A 23,787-nucleotide genomic window follows, 5' to 3' on the forward strand; every position below is an offset into this window, starting at 1 on the left:
TTATAACTTGGGAGGCCCAAAAAGAGAAGCGAGACCTGGGAGACCCAAACATTAAGAAAAATGCGAGGCCCATCCCCATCATAAAAAAAGAGAAGCAATACTCGTGTTACGCGAGCCTGTCAAGTGTAATAAAAAGGAGCTGACAATGTCTAGTACTCGGGTTTTTGTTTCCAAATTATTAATTTCCTTAGGCCGAAAGAGGCAGGTGGGAAGGCGCTGCAATGAGAGAAGAGGTTATTAGCTCTGGTGGGACCATAGAACCCACTCCTGCTGCGAGGTGCTAACTTTCACTCGCTCCTTTTTCTTTGTTTTCGTCCCAATTCTCAAATTAGGATTTTCTTTTCACAAGCCTTGTTTCTTTCTTGGTGAATTTGGGGTTTTTATTTGCTATTTTTCTGTATGATATGTAGGGTTAGGGTTAGGTTTTTGGTTGTGTTTGGTTGCTGGGAAAAGCGGGGAAAGAAGAATATTGAGAGTTTCAGTTGAGGTTAATTGATTTGGAGAGTGAAAAATGATTGAGATTTAGTTGAAGCGAAGATTTTTAGTTTCTGGGTAAGTGAGGGGCAAGTAATGAGCGTTGGGGTTTGGCTAAAGATCCTAAATTTGAGCTTTGGCGCATTTTCCCTTTAACCTGAAAAAGAAAGAGGAAAATTTGAAAAAAATGAATTTAACTCAGTTTTTGCATTGCAAAGTCTTAACTAGGTAACTAGGTTTATCTTTATATCTCTGTAGACATTTAATATGGCTTTCTATGGAATTGAATCGGTTGTACTCACTTTTATCCCATCTATCTTGCTTTTTTGTTATTCTTTTGTTGGTCAACCAAACTTTTTTGCTCAATTTTATCTGTAAAATTATAAATTGTGAAGCTGGAAATTTTTAATCCCTTGGAAATAAGCAATGATGTAAGGACTTGAAATAAGTGAGGGTATTTGTTCTGCTGCAAAAATTTTTGCTCTGGTTTTGAGTGATGTAAAGGAAGAAAAGAGTGAAACAATCATGATGATCTGGAAAAGATATTGTTCATCACTTCTACAATGTTTTGTCAACGTTCTAAGTCCTTAATTATCCTATTTTGTGGTTATGTTTGAGGGGTGAGGGGAATAGAGGATGAAAACTGTGTCCATGTCGACTAGGAATATGTCATTTCATTAGCAGGCTTAACTCAGTTGGTTTATATAGCCACCTTTGAGAGGAGGCATCCGGTAGGTCTGGATTTTAAATCTCAGCACCTGCAATACCTTTCTTTATCCCAAGCTGCAGCTTCCTTTGTACCAAAAATAAAAAATTTTCTGCTAAAGAAACTGATATATAAGGAACTTGCTAACTTACATTATAAGGAGGTATAGACGTGCTAATTTGTTTATTTATTCATTCATTTTATGTGAAACAATCATATTCACTATGCTTCATTAGGAGTTCGGACAAAAGTGATTTATGCTTCTTCTTACTTATCAGTTCTGCGGGGGCATCCTCACCTGCTGTTCCAACAAATGTTGGCAGTGTGGATTGGTCTGGTCATGGCCAAAATTCCAAAGCAGCTTCTCAATCTTGTGTTGGATCTCAAGCACCATGGATTTCACTCAGTACCAGTGCTGGTGGATCTGCTCTTGGATCATCAAGAACATCATGTCGACCATGGGAAAGGGGAGACCTTCTTAGGCGTTTGGCTACATTTAAGCCTATGAATTGGTTTGGGAAACCCAAGGTACACACTTGATGTGGTATCTCCTTAGTATAAATATACTAGTGGAGTTTGCATTATTTGACATGTTTTCTTTCTTGTATGTATTGATCTCTGATATACATCACGATTGGACAATTACCCATAAAAAAGGATATCATGGATACGCTTTTAAATACAAACTTCTAAGTTTGCCCCTTGATTTTTAGTGATTGCATTGAGTCTAGTACTTAAAAGATTCATTTTTCTTTTAGTTATAGAATATGCGTGATATAATGTTGAATAAAACTGCTCCTTTTCAAATTAATTGCAGGTCGCAAGCTCATTGGCTTGTGCTCAAAGAGGTTGGATAAATATGGATGTTGATAAAATTGCATGTGAAACATGTGGAGGACACCTGCATTTTGCTTTCTCCCCATCCTGGGCTGCTTCTGAAGGTTGGCTGCTGCATTTCGACTACTTTTCTTTGTTTACAGCTCTCAGGGATATAAAATTATTGCAGTATGACCAATGACCATCACAAAAACTCAGGATTTTCTAGTTATTTGATGCTTTGATATATGCTTAATGATATATAAGAAATTAGATGAGGAATGGTGTCATGAATGGACATATAGATAAAAGAACTCGTTTTTTGGAGCAGTTATGTTTTTCTTTTCCGTTTAAATTAATTGTGCTAATAGGAAAAGGAAACTATAGTGTTTTGCTTCTGCTCTCATTCATTTTCTTTAGACAATTTGTGTTTGTTTGAATCATATTTGATGTTGCCTTAGCTTTTATTTATTCTGGTTTCTGGTTAGTTAATAGCTGTAAAAATTGTTCTGGTTTAGGTAACATAGAAGTGGAACCAAACTGTTTTGGGGGGTTGTCATGAAGTTAATATTATGGATGGTGTTTCTTCAGGGGGATTTGCAGTTTTCAAGATTTTGTTAGCAGTAAATTGCTAATGATATGCTATGCTTTGGTCTCTCTTCTTTGCCATTTTTCAAATGCTAACACATTTATATTCTTTTTGGTCCTTTTTTTTATTCTTTCTGAAGCTGAGGATGCTGGTGTAGCTTTTTCCAAGCAGCTGGATGTTGGGCACAAAGTTGCTTGTCCTTGGAGAGGAAACAGCTGTCCGCAAAGCTTGGTCCAATTCCCGCCAACACCTCAATCTGCCCTAATTGCAGGATACAAGGATAGATGTGATGGACTATTGCAGTTTCAATCTCTTCCTGTCATAGCTTCATCTGCAGTGGAGCATATGCGAGTGTCTTGGGGTCCCCAGGTTGATCGCCTTTTGTCTCAGTTGCAGAATTATATGGCAGAATTTGAATCCAGATCAGAGAGTATACCAGAACTTGATAATTGTATAGATGGTGCATTTTGTCTATATTCTCATGTAAGATATTTTAATGCTTTTTTATGTGCTGGTAATTGGCAATGTTTCATTATTCTTATATATGCTTTGCCCTTTTGCAGTCACAGAAGCTGATAAGCTTGTGTGGATGGGAACCGAGATGGCTTTTAAATGTTCAAGACTGTGAAGAACATTCTGCTCAATCAGCTAGAAATGGATGTTCTTTTGGGCCTAATACAGCGCAGGTCCATCTTTCGCAGGACCCTGGACCAAGCAAAAATGCACTGACTTTCAAAGACACTGGAAAAAGTAAATTGTTAGTCATGGAGTCTAGATCTGAATTCAGGTTGCCTTTGTTGGACTGTAGCTTATGTGGTGCTGCTGTCAGGATATTGGATTTTTTAACTGTTCCTCGACCTGCTAGAGTTGCTCCTAACAACATTGATATCCCTGATACAAGCAAAAAAATGGGATTGATTCGTGGAGTAAGTGCAGCAAGTGGAATTAGTGGTTGGGTTGCTGCTGATGATCCTGAGAAAGAACTGACTGAAGACCGTGATGAAGTAGGAACAACTGATGAGAGAAAATTGATGCAAAAAACAGATGTTGATTTAAATCTTACAATGGCTGCGGGTCTGTCTTTTAATCAGTTGGGTAGAACCACAATATCCAGAAATATGAATGATGCAGACATGGGACGGGATCTAATGATTGGGCAACCATCAGGCAGTGAGGTTGGTGATCAAGCAGCTTCGTATGAATCACGGGGTCCTAGTTCTCGCAAGCGAAGCTTGGAAATAGGTGCTAGTTCAGATGACAAGCCACACTTACGCATACAGCAGGCTGATAGTGTTGAAGGAGCTGTTGTCGATCGTGATGGTGATGAAGTCACTGATGGCAGACAATATTCTGCTGGTCCATCAAAACGAGCTCGTGATTCAGATATTTTTGACACTTACTGCTCACCGTATCCAAGAGATTCATCTGATGCAGGTCCAAGCCATTCTATGGGTTTTGAAACTTATGCAGATGGCAATAAAGTGGCTCTGTTTAGGCAAGGAAGCGACCATGTTATTGGAATCCCATCAGCCAGAGATTCAACACGCGCATCCTCTGTCATTGCAATGGATACTGTTTGCCACAGTGCCGATGATGATTCAATGGAAAGTGTTGTAAATTATCCTGGAGATGTTGATGATATCCATTTCCCCTCTTCTAGTACATATGGCCACCTTGAGATGAATGATACATCAGAGTTGAATTATAGTAATCAAGGTCAGCAGAGTATTTGTTTCCAACCAGCTGCCAAAGCAGTTCCAGGTGAAATGGGCATCAGCGGTACAAATGATGGTGAGGAAATTTTTAATGCTGAAACTGTGACAGCTCAGGCTAAGGATGGGCTTAGTTTTGGAATTAGTGGGGGGAGTGTTGGTATGTGTGCCAGCCATGAAGCTGAAATCCATGGAGCAGATGCCTCTGTGCACAGAACAGTTAGTGTAGTTGGTGATGTGGAACCCAGAATAGAATATGCTGAAAATCAGGGTCAAACAGGTGAATCTGCACCAGATCCTGGGTTGATGGATGAGGTTGTACCCGATGAAATAAATAGGGAAGATCCTCATGGTGACAGCCAAGAAATGTTGTCTCGCTCTCTACGAAGGGATGACAGTGGTTCGAAAGTTGATGGTTCTGCCAAAGCAGAGTCTGTTGAAAGTGGTGAAAAGATAAGCCAAAGCTTCAAAGTAGTCCCAAATAACAGTGTTCATCCTTCTCTTTCCTGCAATGCTAATGTGCACTCTGGTAGTGAACCACGAAATAAAGAGGTAAAAAATGCTGGAAAATCATCTTCCATAAACAATTCTCCATACCGAGACCCAGAGTCAGATTATGCTGTTGCAAATGGGATAGGTAAACTCTATGTGCCATACATGTTAGATCCAAGCCATAGAATTTTCATTGATTTTACATCTCAAGGCTCTTTGGGTAGTTTGGCTCTCTTTTTTTGTTTATTTATCACACTAAAATAACACATAAATAAAATGGCAAAACTAGTGTATCAGAAAACTGGCTATTAAAAAAAAGCAAGATCCCCCTCTTTGGTGGCCAGGTATGCATAAGTTGATTCTGTTATCCATGGTTTTTGTAAATTTGATTTATCTTTATAATGATTCTTTTCCTGCATATTTTCAGATTGTCTTGATTCTTGAAGCCTAAAACTAATGATACACTGTATATTGTACTGAATACCTCTTTCAGTGAATGTACAATGTGGTTGCTCTTAGGGTTGCTTTGAGAACTATGAACTCTTTGTTTCTGGATCTGATTTGGAACGATAGTTCCATTGCCTATTTTTTAGTAGATTTCTGAACTTTTTCGTATATGCATCAAATGATTACTCAGTTTGCATACTTTATTTTTGGGCAATTTAAATATCTTTTATTATATTTGCTAATGAAACAATCTAATAGCTGTAACTAGTTGCCTTGCCCTACTGATTTAAGACTAATAGGTTATTTTGTGTTTAGAATGATATGATGCTGCATGTGAAAAATTTTTACTTGTGACATGTGAGTGGAATCGTTTGAAATAGCGTTTCAGGAACCTTCTGAGATACAATGAAGTTATATGATGTAATGTTTCTTCAAATCGTTAGCTTTCAATGGCAACTCCTGTAGTTTGGTTTGAAATTGCTTTCATTGTGCCTGCTGAAGCAGTTGAATTTAGCTATTCTCGGGGTCACAAAGGTTTGTGTCTTCTGTACTGGAATTAATTCAATCTACCTCGGTTTCTTTGGTAACCCATCTAGTTTGGTTTGAAATTGCTTTCATTCAGCCTTCTGAAGAAGTAAAAAATAGGTATTCTGGATCATAAAGATTTGTGTCTTCTGTGCTGGAACTTTTTCTATCTATCTGGGTTTCAATGGTAACCCCTGTAGTTTGGTTTGAAATTTCTATGATTCAGCCTGCTGAAGCAGTAAAAATTAGCTATTCTCAGGATCATAAGGATTTGTGTCTTCTGTTCTGGAATTAATTGAATCCATCTGGGTCATGTTCTCGTTTCTATTGATTTCTGGATCTATACGTGATTAGCATTTAGCAGTGTTCCATATGTTCATGGAAATTTGTACCAGTTCAATTCTAACTGATATTGCCTTCATTGACTTGACTTGCTTTTAATCATATCAGACTTTAGTTTGTGTTGGAATTGATAATGTACATGCCCAGGTTGTAATCTATGTGTTTTGTTCAACTATTTGAACTTTCAAAGATGGTGTTTATATGTTTGTGGTTCTTCATTTCTATTCCCGTTCTTTTTCTGTGCTGGATCCCTTATCGAGACTAGTTAATTTTTAGGACCGCCAAAAGGAGAAAGCAATTATGAAGAAACTATAGAATTTGATCCAATTATTCATCACAACCAGTTCTGCCCCTGGGTGAATGGAAATGTTGCTGCTGCTGGCTGTAGTAGCACCGGCTCTAACACCAGTGCTGATGTTGTTGCACTTTGTGGATGGCAGCTGACCTTGGATGCTCTGGATGCTCTGCGATCACTAGGGCATATTCCTGTGCAGACATTACAGTCTGAGTCAGCAGCATCATTATATAAGGTAGTGGCCTTAATTCTGAAATATGGTTTGTCTGGGGCGTAACTTTTGTTTTCTTGATTGAACAGCTTATAGACTGCTTTCATTGATGACTAGAATACATGTATCTTTTGAAGAATTAGAAATAGATGGTTAGCTAGCCTCTGCTGTCAAGTCATGAATCTGTTTCCTGTTCTTACATGCATGGTTTTATGAATTATCTGCTGTTCTCATTGGTGTGTCCTTGCTCTAGTTTTAGTGAAAAGAGTCCAAAATTGTGAAAACATTTCACTGAAGCTTACTTCCTAGCTTTGACCTACTGCTTTATACACGACACTCATGCTTCAATGAGGCATTTAGAGATTTAATCTGTGGATTGTGGTACTTTCATGGCTCCTTCATTCAGTTAATTCATAACCAATGCTGTTGTAGCCATTAGCATACCTTAAGCAAAAAGAGTGAAAAATTTCGGTTGTTCATAATCATTTAAATCAACACTGTTGAAGCAGTTATTATATCTTTAGCAAAGGAGAGTGTAAAGTTTTCAATTCGGATTTTTTATAATTAGTTCTTGGTGACCATTGCTCCTAGATCATTTTTCAGATGTTTGTTAATAATTACTATGATTGAACTTGTTTTCTTTGGGAAAGAGCTAAGTCATCTGATATCTAGGTAGTTATGGTTCATGCCTTTTCATTTTAGCAATTATGGGAGTAGCTGCTACAGGCTACTGGTACCTCTGATATGCTTGACACTACTAATCTAACCCCTCATTTCCTCAACTAATTTTGCCTATTTGCTTATGCAGGATGATCACCAAGCTCCTGGTAAAAAGCTCCTTCGACGGAACTCAATAAACAAAAGTTGCGGGCAACATTGACAGTCAAGCATAAAGACACCTGCAATGACTAGTAAGTATGTCACTTGTGTAAAATGATTTGGTTGTAGCTTCCCCTAATCATGCATCTTTCTTTATGTAATCCTTGTTTTAACTAGATTTGGGATCATCATAACAAGTTTAGGAGAGATACTTTTAGGTATTGAGCAAATTTAGGGAGGGTGGGCCAAGCCTAAGAGTGTGTGTGTGTGTGTATTTATATATATATATATATATATATATATATCCTACATTTTTTCAATACAAAAAGGTGTTGAAAAGATCTACTTGTTATACGGTTCCCAGATCTACAATGTCTGTGTATAAAAAAAATCAGAATACTTGATCTTAGGTTGAAAAAAATTAGATAGTTCTCTTGCAAAGGGGTGTGATTATTTGCTAGCTTTAATGTAATTAATTGTTGGTCACACAGCTATTACAAGCATTTCTTTTTGGCAGGAAGTAAAAGTTATTTACATTTATTTTATTGTTTGAAAGGAGGATCTTGACTATCAATCTGATTATACTTCATTGCTGTAATGAGAATTGTGATTTAATTAGAGAGTCTAGATGCATGGAGAAACTTTTTGATTTTCTAAATGACAACTAAATGAAATAGGTGATTTGGAGCTGGAGTTTTGTAAAAAAATTACCAATTTTAGGTTATTAATGCCTATTATTAAAGAAAAAATTTGTTAATCATGGCCAAACCTAAGAGTGCAACAATAAATTATGAAAAGATAGAAATATGTATTAGCATTATACATTTAATCTCCCAGAGTTAAATATAGCTACAAATGCAACCTTCTTTTGAACTCCAAGGAAAAATGAAAAAAGATGTATGTTACAATTACAAGTTTAATTGGCATCCTAAAGTTAAATACCTGCAACTGTTAACAATGAATGTAACCTTCTTTAAAATTCCAAAAAGAATGATTACATTGAGATATCTTCAATCATATGTGCCAACATAGTCATGATTTTATAATCTGAAGAAAGCATGATTTTACAAGTTAGAACAGACATCTGTGCTTTTCTCAACAAGACAAGCAGTAAAACAAGTAATTTAGACATACAAACCTTATGCTGCAAATATGATTGTCTCCTTGACAGAATCTGCTCTACTGTAGCAACAGTTTGCTTTAAGCATGCAGCAATGTAATTATGAAGTCCACATATGCCAATGTCATGTAGGAAGGTATAGCATTCAATGATTGGAGCAAATTGGAAGCTTTTTCAGTAGTTGCTATTGGAATTGTTGCCAGGGAAAGTTATGTCAATTCTTACTCCGATCTTATTAAAACCTTGTTTCACGGTAAAGTAATTTGTATTATTCGAGTGAGATACTTGTCTATACTGCATAAATTATGTTTTTGCTATCTTTAAGCAGGTTCTTCTGACTATTATGAATATTATTATTATTCACTTGATCACTGATGTCAGTTAACATTGCTGTTGAGAACAAATGTCACTAGTTCTACAATTTTCATTTGGGATTCTAATTTCATGTTTTGGAAATTGTGATGACACTGCTAATAAGACGGAGAATTTTGGTTTTGTTGATAAATGATGGATACATAACATAGTCATTATGCATTTGGTTCGGTGTCTGCTAACAATGCTATCATGTGGCATACTGGATGGTTGTCTTGAGTTTTTTACTCCTAATTCTAGTAATGAAGTGTATTTTGTTCCACTTTTTTTCCTGGGCAATTCTTTTTGCAGTTCTGTTTTTCTTGCGCAATGCATTTGTAAGTTCAGCAGCTGGGAAAGGGAGAGTAGCCAATGGACTACAAATATTCTTCTGATAGTTTGAATTTTGTTTTATAAAGTCTTTGATGTTGATTCTGGATTGAAATACATGGTGAATGCAAATTTAGGACAATGTGAGGACAAAAAGAGTTATTATTATTATTATTATTTGCTTCTGGGTTTTGGTGTCTTTAATAGATACGAGTATATTGTAAATTAAGTTGGCTCGACCAGGCTTAGCTGCCTTTTGAAGCATGTTTTTTAGGAGGACATGATGTTGATATAACACCATTAAAAGAGGTGGGGAATTAGCGATTACACGCAGGAGTGGGGTGGCCCGTATCAAGAACTGGGCCACCCAAGTCATCTAAAACAAATCTGACTCTAGCCAATCATTTTCTACTCAATCTCAACGTGTCATTGTCAAATAAAATACAGATAAGACCAATAAGATTAGTTTTCGGACAAGGAGCCTATCTCTCTCTGTTTCTCGACCGTCTGAGCAACTGCATTACAATCTTCTCTATGCATCTCTTCTAATAAACCCGCATTTTCCCCTACAAATTCCCAAGAAGCAAACAACCTTTTACCAGCAAAACCTAAAAGCCTCCTCCATGAACACCAACTCTACTCGTCAACTCATCATAATCTGTCCCTTCAAATCAAAGAGAAAATTTTAAGCCCTGAAATCATGGCCATTGACTTGGGTAAAGTGCTCTCTCTTAACCCTTGTCTTCACATCACTTTCCTTGATTCACTCCATTCCATAATTTCCTTCCTCCAATCGAAAGGCATTCACCAAAAGGACTTCCTAAGAATCTTTGGTATGTGCCCCAAAATCTTAACCTCTAACAACCCAGTTTTCAGTTTCCTCTCCCAATACCTTAATGTCCCTGAAAACATAGAAAGTTCATTAGTAAGTGTCCAAGATTACTTACTTCGAGTGTCAGAGACCGGCTAAAACCAGCTTTGTTCTATCTTAAAAGGCTTGGATTTAAACATTTAGAAGCTTTGGCTTATCAAGATCCTATATTGTTGGTTTCTAGTGTTGAACATACCTTGATACCTAAACTGAAGTTCTTGGTAAGTATAGGGTTTTCAAGTAATGAGGCTAAAAGCATGGCGTTGAGGTGTCCAGGGTTGTTCACTTTCAGCATAGAAAACAACTACAAGCCAAAATTTGAGTACTTTAACGAGGAGATGAATGGAAAGTTGGAGGAGTTGAAGGAGTTTCCTCAGTTCTTTGCTTTTAGTTTGGAGAAGAGGATAAAACCAAGCCACATTGAAGTCATGAAAAGTGGGGTTAAATTGCCTTTGGCTAACCTGCAAAAGAGTACTGATGAACAGTTTAAAAGGTTGCTGAGACAAGGAGGCAATAGTTGATGATATGTGATTTTCTTCTGTTTCTTTTGGGTCCTTGTTTCATATGTAAATTGGGCAATTTCATTCAATGCACCGTAAATAAAAGACCAGAGCTGTAAGATATTGAAATGGGAGTGACGTACTATGTTTTACTTTATTTTATTTTATTTACCGTTTTTTACTCAACCCACGTATCACATATGGAAAAGTTTCATATGATTATGCAATTAAGAGATCAAGGCCTAAGGTTTGAGTGGAATGGCCTAATGGAACTTGCAATAAGAAATCGATATGCAGTTTTTCATTTTTAACATCACTGTTGGAATATATATATATATATATATTTTATTTCGATAGTGAAGCATAAATGAATTCTTTACAATTTCCGGGAAGGAGAAAACAAAAGGCCCTTATAGTTTTGTCCTCTTTGACCGAAAAAGGCAATCAGTTAATCAGACAAAGATACCATAACCAGATAAAGGACTTTGATAAGGAAAAACGTTATCCTGTGTTTCTCCAAGAGTTTAACGTTCCTATATCAGGGAGATGACGGTTCTTTTTTCTCGGGTAATTACTAGGATTTCAGGGACTCCCAGAAAAACCTTGTTTGGCTGCCCTCAACACTGCCAATCTCTTGTCTTTAGCACTAGCTGTCTATCTTCCACTGATTCTAACCCAAAGGTACTTTCAAAAGCTTTGATCTTCTTTGTTTTCTATAGCAGCAACTGATTAATTGGTTTGAGCATGTCATTTCAATTTTATTTTGTTAATTATTATGTGTGAAACGGGTTCTATGTTAGAGTGGAAGGTGCCATTGTGATTTATAATTTAAAGAGTCAATTAATCTATCTTCAGGGTGTTTAATAAAAAGTTTTTTGGGTGTCAATTAGTGGAAAATTATTTTCAAGAACATCAATCAGCTCATTTAAAGATTAAAAATTAAGGCCAGAGAAATTCTTTTGCTTTCTCTTTTCTGGGTAGGTTTTGTTTAACTATTCTATCTTTTTCTCTTCCTATAGGGAGATGCTCTTTTACAGGAAAAGGTGGACCCATTTTCACTTGTTGCTGATGAAATCTCACTTGTTTCAAAGAGATTGCGTTCATCTGCAGTTGCTAAGGTATTTGATTGTTATTTCTCGTCTTTTGGCTGTCTCATATGTAGATATGCTCGGACGGGGTAAAAGAAAGCAATGACTTGTTACAATTAAAACTTGGATTCCTATGTCATCTAGGTCCCTGAGCTTGCCTCAGCTGCTGGATATTTATTCAAAGAGGGGGTTGAAGGAAAGAGGACATGTTCCACGGTAATTAGAATAATGCTATTTTTTTTATGTTGCTGTGGTTCAATATGGTTTTAGAAACCTATAGCAATCATTTCCTTGATTGTCAGTTCCATTGATGCTTCTTCTAGTTGCTAGAGGAAACCTTCCACCCTTGAGCTATGATGCTGTCATAATATATAGCCTTTCTGTGCGTCTCATTTACATGGTTAGATTCTTCATACTTAACTTATAATTAAACTGTACTGCATATAGTTATAAACAACGTTCATTATTTTGTTCCTTTATCTCCAACCTAAAGAAATTGAGAGATGTCCGGTATTTGAGGTTCCCACCTCGAGGTGCATCTCCCTTGGTCATTTGACATTTGCTTCCAACCCTTCTATTTGTGTTCTACTGCCTTTCAATGAGCTAAAAAGGAAAGTTTTATGCAGGTCTTGTTGTTGATGGCTACGGCTATGGATATACATAGATCTGAGTCACCTTTAAATTGCATTGGAAATACATTGAGAATAATTGAACTGCGTAGGAGACAGCAACTTATTGCTGAAATAACCGAGATGATCCATGTTAGTTCTTCACAAAATTCTGATTTTTGCTATGGTAGTTGCTCCCATGTCAAGAAACATTTTTAATATCCATTGGTAGACTAATTTAATAATCTTGTGATCTTAGGTGGCTAGCCTTATTCATGATGATGTCTTGGATGATGCAGATACAAGACGTGGTATTGGTTCATTAAATTCTGTGGTTGGAAATAAGGTGACTATACACTTCTTTTATAATTTTTCGATTTATACAAGTCATTGATAAACTTCTAGGTTGAAAATTCTACCTGATTTATGGAACAAAATTTCTTATGGTACTCTTCGCAAATAAGCATGTCTTAATACAGTATTTGAAGGTGAACGACACTAGTAGTTGGCATAAGAATAATGCAATTTGTAAGGGTGTAGGTCTGTGATGTAGTTCTAAGAATAGGTGAATTCTACTGCTCTACTTAACTGTTCCACTCTAGCCCTTGCTTGGTTCCACAGCAAAGCTTTGACAGCATGGCTTTGTACCCTTGACATTCTTTTAGAGGTTAACTGGTTGATCTAGATCTAGGGGAAAAATGTGCACCTAGTCATCTTATTGAGTTTTTCAGGCAGGGAGATACTAATATAGGCATCAGATATTGATCCCAATTCTAATAAACCTTTGCAAATTGACAACAAAATAAAAACATCTTATGTTAATTGAAATGCAATTATTATTTTACTATTCATTCATGTTTATTTATCTATATGATGCAGTTAGCAGTGTTAGCAGGAGATTTTCTGCTTTTTCGAGCTTTAGGGGCACTTGCTTCCTTAAAAAATACAGTGGTATGTGTTTACATATAATCTATCTGCATATATGTATTTAAAGATGGTTATATATGCAAATGTATGATTTTGAGGGAGGAAAATACGGTCTTCTAAAACCTAATCCTTGATTTTCCTCTTTATGGGAATGGATTGAAGTAGAAGCCTTCTTCAATGCTTTGACCAATGACATTTGATGTCGAGAAAATGCTGTGACATCCAATGTCTTTTTTTGAATCAATTCTTCAGCTGTGTATCTTCTTATTCGTGGTTGGCCCTTCCTGCCTTTGTATCTTCTTATGCATAGTGGCCATATTGTAGGCTGCAATTGCTCCGCTTTGTTTGTATACATTTTTTGGTCTGCTGCCCAAGGCTAATTATGTGGTGTAAAACTGACAGTACACACCGACACTTCATTAGACAGCCAAACTTAAATATGGCCTTGTAAGAGTATCTGATTCTTTTACATCATTATTACTGTCTATTGTCCATTGATTCTGATATTGTATTAATTTGTAGAAATCGTGGGCATTCATCTAGTTGTTCACATTATGTTTCAAACCATTATATGTGCTGCAGGTTGTATCGCTACTAGTAACAGCAGTAGAGAATCTTGTTACTGGTGAAACCATGCAAATGGCAGCAACAATTGAGCAGCACTGTAGGTATGATTGTTTTTTTGCCCCACTTCTGTGCTTATCCCTGCAAATTAAACCATACCTGTGATTAAAGAGAAAAATATTGTGGATATGCTTGCCCTTGACTTGGCTCAGACAGCCAAAGAAAACCTGTTTGGCTAGTTGTCTGCTGTAGATTAAACTGGCTAAATTGCACAAAAGTCGCAGTGAGTTATCATCCATCAGGTTTGTAGAACTTGATAAATCTTGTCCTTGCAAAAGGCTTAAATTTTACTTAACAATATAATGGTTCAACCATTGTTAAATGAATGGCTGCATCAGTGACTCACAACCAAATTAATGTATGTCATTTTAAAGAACGTTAGGATGCTTTGTAGTTTGGTGTTTTCCAACATTTATTTGAATCTGTGCCATTCTTTGGCCTTTTCTTTTGGGTTGCAAATGTGGCTTAAATTTACACATACAGACCTTCCGGGAAACTTGTAGCTATGTATGAATAAATGGTTGGCATGCAGAGCACCCCGCTTACACCTTCATGTGTGTATTTATTTGTGCATAATAATTATAATTTTGTTCACATCTACATTTGATTCATAGCAGCATGGAGTATTATATGCAAAAGACATATTACAAAACTGCATCATTGATCTCGAACAGCTGCAAGGCTATTGCCCTTCTATCCGACCAAACACCTGGAGTTGCAATGTTGGCTTTTGAATATGGCAAAAATTTGGTTTGTAAATTTCCTAAACTCATCATCTTACCCGATAAGAAATTTATTATAAGTGGCACAATAATGGAATCTTCTTTAGTTTATGGCCAATATTCCTTTAACAAAAAATTCTGTCATCTTACTATGTTTACCAAGATTCATGTTTTACAGCATGCATTTTTTTTTTGGTTCACCATCTCCTGATTCTTTAAATTCCTTTCCCAGGGATTGGCATATCAATTCATAGACGATATTCTCGATTTCACAGGCACATCAGCTTCCCTTGGAAAGGGTTCTTTATCTGACATACGGCAGGTAATTCATCTTCCCTTACTGTGCTATCTCTCAGTTCCTGAAAATATTAGATTGTCATAGGCTTAAAAGCTTTAAACATAAACATTTTTAGCCTTATTAGGCTCTGCATCTGTATTTTGACAACTCAAGCAGCCGTTAATCATTTTCTTTTGTACAAAGGAGGCCACAGCCCGGAATAAAAGAAGAGAGAGATTACTGGTGCTGAGATTTGAACCCTAAACTTGGGGATGCCACCTTTTAAGAGTGACTGCATGAACTAACTTAACTAAATTCCTGATTCAACCATTAATCATCTTTGCTTGTTCGTTTAAGCCTTCTGAGTTTGGTTTGGAAGGAATATAAACAACCATGTGTGGAGATCATTCCATTTTGTCGAAACCCTTTTTCATAGTGCATCCATTGATGAATGTATTTGGTTTTTTTTGCCTGCCAGAATCATGTTTGCATAATTTATCATATAGTATATATTTTTGCAGGGAATCATAACTGCTCCTATATTATTTGCCATGGAAGAGTTTCCTCAGTTGCAAGCTGTCATTGAGCAGGGCTTCAACAACCCTGCCAATGTCGATACTGTAAGTTTGAATTTACAACCTGATGCCACTTAAAGCAAACTGGTGAATATGCATTTACTTTTGTCAAATTTTATACTATGATTTTGAGAACACAGGCTCTTGAGTACCTATGGAAAAGCCATGGAATACAAAGGACGAGAGAGCTAGCAACAAAGCATGCTAATCTTGCTGCTGCAGCCATTGATTCTCTGCCTGAAAGCAGCAGCATGGATGTAAGGTTTTCATTGCAAGCATACGACAAAAATTTTCTTATCAATTTTGTTATACTTGATCAATAATTATAGTTTTACAATTGGTTTGAGAGATTTGTGCGCTGCAATGATTTTTTTTTATAACTTGCTTTCAGAAACAATAAATCTTATATTAAATTAGGGGAATTGAAACTTTAAAATCAAGCATTTCATTAAGCAGATAAGATAAAAATTAATAAAAATTATAATAATAATATTTAAATATTACATTTTGTTTAATTAAATTGAGGTATGTTCGTTTTGACATTAAAACTTAAAGTTCTTTTGATTTTTATAATGAAAATAGTAAAATAATTTTATGTGAGCTTTCTTTATTTGATATGCATTGTTAACTGTTGTATCAATGAAATACAATAGTGAAATGATTGAATTGGGGGTACTCCAATGTGATACAAGTAAAAAAGTAAACTACGAAGAAAATATAATATCGCTTGCTTTATTTATTGAAAATATTAATCTTTATAAGATGATAAGTATATCTACTTTGTTATTAAAATTTATCATCTTATATTAATAATTTAATATTGAGATGGAGATGAAAAGTTTTTTTTTTATGAGACTTTTCAAGACAATTATTTACGGGATTTACAATTTTTACTTTTTGAATCAAATTATTTAAATAACAAAAAATTATTATTTTTTTAATATTGTAATATAAATTTTTTTTCATAAAATACATATATTCAAATATAAATGATAAAATAATTAAAGTAAAAATAAAATTATATATTTTTAATAATGAATGATAATTTAATTAATTTATATTTTATTATATTTTTAAGTATTATTCAATTTATATCTTTAAATTAGAAAAAAATTTTCATCATTTTGTCCCAGGTAAAATTGGTTTTTTTTTTCATCTAATTTGTTGGTTGTTTTAAGTTTGGTTTTGATGTGATTTAAAGTCTTGAATCAGGTGATTCTTTTCAGTTTAGCATTTGATCTTCTGACAGTTTACAGTTGTACCATATTGTACATGTTGATGAATTGAATAAATAATTTTGTTAAAGGGTCTCTGTTTAATGAAAAGACGTTCTTTTTTTAATGTCAATATAATTGAAACTTAGATTAAGTTTTAGTTAAACCAGAATGATTGATCTTGGATAGAACTTAGATCAAAGTTGATAGCTTTAGTGCTGCTTTAGCCAAGATTTTACACTTAACATACTTAATTCAACATTAATTTTTGCAATTCTTTGAGAGTGGAAAATTAAGAAAGTATGTAGCTGAAGTATTGGATGAAAAGATTAAGTGGTTAAATTTATTGATGATATGATTATTTAGGTGTCAATTAGGGCTCTTTCTTGGTATTATGTCATTGTTCGATTTGGTTTCTTGCAAAAAATTTCATTTCCGGAGGAAGAAGTTAATGCCACTGGTATTAATTGAAGTTGTTTGAGGTTTAATTGAACCAATGCATGCAGTATCCTAATAAATACTTCTGGTGTGATATTGTACTAAGGCTTGTGAGATAAGTAGGCACTTGTGGATATTCCTATTAAATTAACAAGTTATGAATTATACTATTTTTTATTCTTTTTAGACAAATAAAATTTTTTAAAATTTTTATTTAACATGTTTATGTTATTTTTATTTTAAATGAAAATTAGCCAGTAAAAATATATAAAAAAAAGAATATAGTAATTACTATTATTATTAAAATTTTTTAATTTTTTAATTCAAAAATGACAATAATTCAATCTCTATAAATCAAAACGATGATCATATTATAACTTAACTGTTATATGTATTTTATATATGCTTTAAAAATGTAAACTAAATAATATTAATTTATGTATTTATAAATATTTAAATAAATAAAATTAATTCGTGAGTCAAGAGCTAGTATAATAATAAGATAAAAGCAGCCAAAGGTTTTTTTCTTCACGTGGCTCCTGGCTAAAGCTGCGCTTCGTCATTCCAGAAAATTTAAAAAAAAAAAAAAGAGTTGTTTTAATTCGTGTGTAGACTTATGCTTTCTGCACACATTAACCAAAGTTGGTTTGGCTGCTTCTGATCATAACCAAAGATTTTCTCTGAATAAAAAATTGTTCATTTTTCTGGGTTTTTCTTCTGCTTGGATTACTGCTAAAGTAGTATTTAGAGAGAGACTGAGAGAGAGGTGAGCATGTTGTTTTGTCGGGGATTTTTCTCGGATTTCTACAACTCCCAGAAAGAGCTTGTTTGGTTTCATTCTCTCTCGTCCAACTGACCCTTCTCAATCCCTTCCTTCTAATCAATATCTTTACTCTACTATCAAGGTAATGCCTTGATTCTTATCTTTTCTTTTTCCTTAGCTCTTAAAATGCAGGAAAAAAAAATGTGTCTCAGTTCCCCTTAATTTTTTAGTTGTTTTAAAGATTTCTTTCCATTTTTTAAAAATTTTTCTGGGTTTTTGTTTATTGTTCATTTTTTTTTTTCATTAGTAAGAGTTCATCTATTTCTTCTCCGTTGGTAAAGCTAACTGGGAAATGGTTCAGGCATTCTGTTTGATAAAAGGGCACATTTTTTTTTTCTGTTGGGTTGTGTTTGTTTGTTGCTTTATTGCTTTATCCTTGCCTTGGGGTTTTTTTTAAGTCCTTAAAAGCAAGTTTTGGGTGCACAATTGAAATGCAACGGTGAACGGTGTTGTGACTATGCCCGGCATGAATTAATTCGGTGGTCAAAGCTACTTCTTTTAGTCAAAGTAAAGTTGGTGAAGTGAATTTGTAGATTGATAAGAATCACCATTGTCCAACGGGTTATATGATGACTGAATCGAATGAGCCGCCAAGAAGATGCCTGGGAAAGGACTATAGCTATGTTCATGGATTTTTGTATGATAATAGTCGATAGATATTTTACAATCTCTCTTTCTTTCTTTCTTTCTTTAGCCCAATTTTTTTTTAATGAAATGTATGTGATAGGAAAGAGTGATTGTAAATCTTGTATGTACTGATCATTTATCTTTTTTGTTGTTATTGTGTCTGGGGATTAGTAGGTTTGTGGTGGTAAAAAATCTTTATCTTGGAGTTTGCCTTCATTGCTTGGCCTTGGACGGCAAATTCATCAGAGCAGCTACCTAGTAGAGGTTATCATTTCATTATTCATTCTCCTAAATTTCTGAGTTTTTTTTTTTTTTTACCTTTGTTTAATTTCTCCATATAGGACAAGAGACATGGTTGCCCAGGGACCAGAATTTCTATAGTTAGTTTCTACAAAGTAATCCACAAGTGTGTTAACATTTTTAATGTTAAAAGATGAAAAAAGTTCTACAACTTCAGCCATAAGTTGATTGCTTTCCCATGTGTATTGTTTGTTATTGTTAATTGTTGGTTCCCATGATCTCTAAGAGCTACTAGTTTGTTTATCTCCCCTCTTTCTCTCTCTCTTCCTTTTCACCCTTATTTTATCTTGTCTTTAATATTGAGAGGGCAAGGAATTTCCTTCAGGAACAACTTGACCCTTTTTCACTTGTCGGTAATAGGTTGCGGAGTATGGTTGTTGCTGAGGTATCCCACTGTTCTTTTTCATGTCTCTGAATGAAGTTTATTACATTTCCTTATGTGAGAAAGCAATAATGTGATGAAAATTGCATATTCATCTCATACAGGTTCCAAAACTTGCTTCAGCTGCTGAGTACTTCTTCAAAATGGGGGTGGAAGGAAAGAGATTTCGTCCTACGGTAATGTATTCTTTCCCATATGGTAACCTTGAGGTTCCTCGTCTTCTTATTGCAGTTTTTCATAATTTTGATGGGTTATGGCAATTGGTGTTTTTACCGTGGGCTCAGTTATTGCTTCTAGGTTGCAATAGGCAAGGGGACCATCCAAAAATTTTTAGATGAACTACCCTTGTAGCATGCCATAGGCACAGTTTTGTTCTTGACTCATTCCAAAAAAACCACTTGACTGAGGTGTAAACTTAATCTCTGTTACTTTTCATCTGGGAAATTTGCTTTATGCAGATATTATTTATGGAAATTATAAACCATTCTCAGACTAACCTCGTTTTGAAATTATAATTATGATTACTTTCTAAAATGGTTATTGTATATGTTCCATGCAGGTTTTGCTTTTGATCGCTACAGCTTTGAATGTTCATATACCTGACCCAACTGTTGGTGGTGTAGGAGATACCTTGAAAACTGATTTACGTACAAGATAGCAGTCTATAGCTGAGATCACAGAGATGATCCATGTCAGTTCCTCTTTTTTTAAGTTTCGATTATCATATGTGTTGTATGTACTGAAGCTTCTTCACAACTCCCTTTAGTCTAATACAATCATTCGCTGATCTAGGTTGCAAGCCTCTTCCATGATGATATCTTGGATGATGCAGATAAAAGACGTGTTATTGGTTCATTGAATGCTGTAATGGGCAATAAGGTACTCTTCTTTTCTAGTTCTCTTGCAGCGGGCAGAAGAAGTTTGTGGCCTAAGTAATTGCTAAACTTTTACTGCTTGTTTATGATGCAGTTGGCTGTATTAGCTGGAGATTTTCTGCTTTCTCGAGCTTGTGTGGCCCTTGCTGCTTTAAAAAACACAGAGGTGCTTTTAATTTTTTATTATTATTGCATCATTTGTGTGATGAATTTGGCCAATGTAACTATATATTGAAAATTAGTTGCATATATGGCTGTAGGTTGTATCATTACTAGCAACAGTTGTGGAGCATCTGGTTACTGGTGAAACCATGCAAATGACCACTTCATCTGAACAACGCTGTAGGTATACTCGTCTACAACTCTGCAGCAATATTTCTTCATATCATCACCATGTTTTGCCACTTTCTAACCGCTTTTGATTTAAACACTTGGATGTCCAGCAAAGTGTAGGTGTCACGGACCTAAGGGGGAGTCCTGAATCCCACATCGAACATAATAGGAGGGTCACTGGGATATAAAAGGGTTCACACCATCTCCGCCTTGTGAGGCGCCTTTTGTAGGACAAAACCGTGAGGTCAGGGGGCCAGAGCGGACAATACCTCACAAAGGTGTGAACCGTGACGGTCAGGCTGATCTGGAACGCCGGAAGGGTGAATGCCCGGGTCCCGGAGCCGTGCAGGTTCGGAGCTTAAGTCTCGACCCGTGACATAGGCCCTGTGATAGCCATCACGGTAGTGGCTGGCTAGATACATGATTAGCATGTATATATGATGGAAAGTTATCTCATCACCACTACTGGAGTTTTAAACTCCACCAGTGGGATTAGCAAAGTGACACATACCCCTGTAGGGCATACTAAAAATAATTAAAAAATTAATATAATGAAAAAGAATACACTTGTCAGTCTCTTAATCCCACCAGTGGAGATAAAATTTCAGATTTGGTGTATAGAAAATGGAGTTATAAATGATTTCATATGTTTATGCTGATCTTTTCTTGAGTTATTAAATTAATGATAGTTACAGCTTATTGTAGTCTAATGCTACTGCTTGGCAACTTGAACATTTTAGAAATTTTCTCTCATTAGCCACATGTTTGCATGGTAACCTGTAAATGGTACTAACTTTGTTGACTCAGTGGTTATCTTTCAGTACAAGCTGTTTATATTTGTAGATAACACCTAGTTTCTAAGCTATAGATTGTTATGGATTTTGTAGGCAGCATTCTATAGATTATTTGTGTGTCTTATTATGCGTTTACATGCTAATGATTGCCAATGGTTAACTCTGTCTTGTCCTGATTTGAATTTTAAGGATAATTGCTTGTAGTTAACTGAAGTGAGAATAATTTTTCATGATGCAGCATGGAATATTACCTGCAAAAGACATACTATACGACTGCTTCCTTGATTTCAAACAGTTGCAAGGCAATTGCACTTCTTGCTGGGCAAAGTGCTGAAGTTGCAATGTTGGCCTTTGACTATGGCAAAATCTGGTTTGTAATTTTGTTTATTTTTTTCTTATCTTGAACTCATCATAAATTGCAAGATCTGTTGGGGGATATTTTTTAAGATTAGAGCACATGTTTCCCTAAGAAATAGACTTGAATGAACCTTGGCCCTGCAAAACCTCTAAGTGATTAGAACCCTGTTTAGGTGATAGAAAATTGGTGTTAATATGATAATCGTTATAAAGCCCTAACTCCTTTCTTCTTCTCTATAAATAAAAACCCTAACTCCTAAACTAATTAATAAGTAAATTAGTTTAGAAGTTGCCTTTGGAATGAAGAGAAGCGCCATAAAATTTGATATGACCTGTTATGCTAGTTTCAGATATGGCCAGCTAAGAGGACAAGCAAATAAATAGATCTGAAGATAGACTAATCCTATAACAACTCATTCACATTTTTTATTGTCCTCTTTTGCATAATAAACCTTTGTTTACTTGATACTATTTGATTGATTTTCTAAGTCAGAATGGATTGTTGTGGCTCAATGGTTTTTGTTGCAAGTGCCAACTTGTTTCTGATTACAACATGGTTCACCAAATGTGAAGTTGTCACTTTGTGCAAAAGTGTAATACTGGATAATTTTAAAGCCATAGAATACCATATATTTAATAAAACTTGTGGAGTGATTGTGGAGCAACTGAGATTTAAGTATTCTTAGCTGTAAGCTGTAGAACAATCAGCATAATATTTGATGTCTTTTATCCATGTTACATCGACTACATTGTTCTATTTTATGTGTTGTTGTTTGGTCTAACTATCTATTTTTTCTATTGCTTTTTCTAGGGATTGGCATTTCAATTGATAGATGATGTTCTTGATTTCACTGGCACATCAGCATCCCTTGGAAAGGGTTCTCTATCTGACATCCAGCATGTAATTTTCTATCTTTGATGTCTTAAGCAAATGTTAAATGTCTGTAAGCTAGTAATAGCTTATGGAAGCATATAATTGTAATCCACATAGGCAGGCAGAGTTGTATAATAGTTCTTCTATATAATCTATTCAAACCCCCTTGTCAACTACTTTTTTTTGTTTTCTTTTCAGTTGTCTACTCACTAAAGTGTACAAAGGAAGAACCTTTTATTTTTTGGCCAAGTTTTTCTTACTGACTTTTCACAAGCGCTTTCTTTTTAGTTTATACTAGGTTAACAAGATGCTTTTAAATGGCATACATAATGATGAATACATCAGTTCATCACAATCATCCGGTGTTGCAGGGAATTGTAACAGCTCCAATATTGTTTGCCATGGAAGAATTTCCCCAGTTACAGCTGGTGTTTATCAAGGTTTTGACAACCCTGAAAACATTGACATTGTAAGTATAAGTAATTTACATTTTAAGCATTATATGTGTTTGCTGATGTTAATCTTCTATTTCTATGTTGCTTTGGTCCCCGTATACAATTTTGAATTTACCAACTTTTCCTTCATAAGGTATTCTTTTAGTCTTCACACGATCAATGATGAAGAGAGTGTATAACTTGTGTGGTTTTAAGCGACCACCATCCTTTTAACTTTTTTACTTGGTTACAAATTTGACTTGCAGAGTCATTAAACTTGTGCTTTATACATTTAACTATGTTTGTGCATTTATATGAACCTTTATTTTGTCAAACTCACTTTAGTTGATCTGTATCTTAAACATATAGGCCCTTGAGTACCTTGGGAAGAGTAATGGAATACAGAGGACAAGAGAGCTAGCAACGAAGCATGCTAACCTTTCTGTGACAGCAATTGGTTCTCTACCGGAGAGCAATAATGAGAACGTAAGAAAGTCAAGGCGGGCGCTAGTAGACCTCACTCAAAGAGTAATTACAAGAAACAAGTGGCATAGTTGATAAGACTATCAACTTTTACAAATTCATGGTGCCAGCGGTTTTGCTTAGTGTTTTAATCATTGTTCCTTCAAGGTGAGTTGAAATCTACCCTCATGTTTTCAACTGTTACAAAATTTTTAATTACTTTTTTGTAAATGATAGTTTCTGGGCTAAGACAGTGCACTAGTATTATCAGATTATGTTGAATTGCTGTATCTATATTTATAACCTGCAAATTGCTTTTACTACGTCTGGGCTAAGACAGTGTACTAGAATTATCGGATTATGTTGAATTGCAATATCTATAGATAGTTATAACCTGCAAATTGCTTTTACTAACCAGAGTTAATTTCAAATACTAACTTCTTGATTGATTTT

General features: G+C 35.2%; 3 protein-coding genes and 1 pseudogene across 24 annotated transcripts; all 4 read left to right on the forward strand.

Annotated features, from left to right (window-relative positions):
- The first annotated feature begins 158 nt into the window (after positions 1-158).
- Positions 159-9,433, forward strand: LOC149510656 (uncharacterized). Of its 19 annotated transcripts, none has more exons than XR_016335130.1 (8): positions 159-277; positions 1,459-1,708; positions 1,998-2,121; positions 2,725-3,068; positions 3,149-4,934; positions 6,544-6,633; positions 7,418-7,520; positions 9,212-9,433. XR_016335130.1 is itself a non-coding variant. In XM_089757242.1 (8 exons), exons 1-7 carry the CDS (start codon positions 222-224, stop codon positions 7,487-7,489), a joined length of 2,886 nt encoding a protein of 961 aa, XP_089613368.1. In that variant the 5' UTR covers positions 159-221; the 3' UTR covers positions 7,490-7,524; positions 9,212-9,433. The 19 variants fall into 19 exon arrangements, 10 of the variants coding, with proteins under 10 accessions (XP_089613368.1, XP_089613367.1, XP_089613364.1 ...); XR_016335127.1 differs by lacking the exon at positions 9,212-9,433 and adding an exon at positions 8,600-9,053 and having other exon boundaries at positions 7,418-7,524; XR_016335129.1 differs by lacking the exon at positions 9,212-9,433 and adding an exon at positions 8,681-9,053 and having other exon boundaries at positions 7,418-7,524.
- LOC111280827 (solanesyl diphosphate synthase 3, chloroplastic/mitochondrial-like) lies at positions 8,706-19,207 on the forward strand. Its single transcript, XM_089757255.1, has 13 exons — positions 8,706-8,801; positions 10,332-11,281; positions 11,620-11,718; positions 11,833-11,904; positions 12,315-12,449; positions 12,556-12,642; positions 13,176-13,247; positions 13,806-13,891; positions 14,462-14,597; positions 14,802-14,891; positions 15,368-15,466; positions 15,562-15,678; positions 19,184-19,207. The coding sequence occupies exons 2-13, from the start codon at positions 11,147-11,149 to the stop codon at positions 19,205-19,207; spliced, it is 1,152 nt and encodes a 383-aa protein (XP_089613381.1). The 5' UTR covers positions 8,706-8,801; positions 10,332-11,146.
- On the forward strand, positions 9,930-10,621 carry LOC111280555 (transcription termination factor MTEF1, chloroplastic pseudogene; annotated as a pseudogene).
- LOC111280829 (solanesyl diphosphate synthase 3, chloroplastic/mitochondrial-like) lies at positions 16,538-23,735 on the forward strand. 4 transcript variants are annotated; one of them, XM_089757257.1, is made up of 11 exons: positions 16,540-19,208; positions 19,310-19,381; positions 19,490-19,612; positions 19,765-19,896; positions 19,998-20,084; positions 20,175-20,246; positions 20,341-20,426; positions 21,446-21,577; positions 22,376-22,465; positions 22,810-22,907; positions 23,242-23,735. In XM_089757257.1, the coding sequence occupies exons 4-9, from the start codon at positions 19,888-19,890 to the stop codon at positions 22,392-22,394; spliced, it is 405 nt and encodes a 134-aa protein (XP_089613383.1). In that variant the 5' UTR covers positions 16,540-19,208; positions 19,310-19,381; positions 19,490-19,612; positions 19,765-19,887; the 3' UTR covers positions 22,395-22,465; positions 22,810-22,907; positions 23,242-23,735. The 4 variants fall into 4 exon arrangements, with proteins under 4 accessions (XP_089613384.1, XP_089613383.1, XP_089613382.1 ...); XM_089757256.1 differs by having other exon boundaries at positions 19,503-19,612; XM_089757258.1 differs by lacking the exon at positions 19,490-19,612 and having other exon boundaries at positions 16,538-19,208; positions 19,829-19,896.
- The last annotated feature ends 52 nt before the right edge of the window (positions 23,736-23,787 follow it).

Source organism: Durio zibethinus, chromosome 28 (genome assembly GCF_047325235.1).
Source record: "Durio zibethinus cultivar Kanyao isolate XHJ-2024 chromosome 28, ASM4732523v1, whole genome shotgun sequence".
NCBI lineage: Eukaryota > Viridiplantae > Streptophyta > Magnoliopsida > Malvales > Malvaceae > Durio > Durio zibethinus.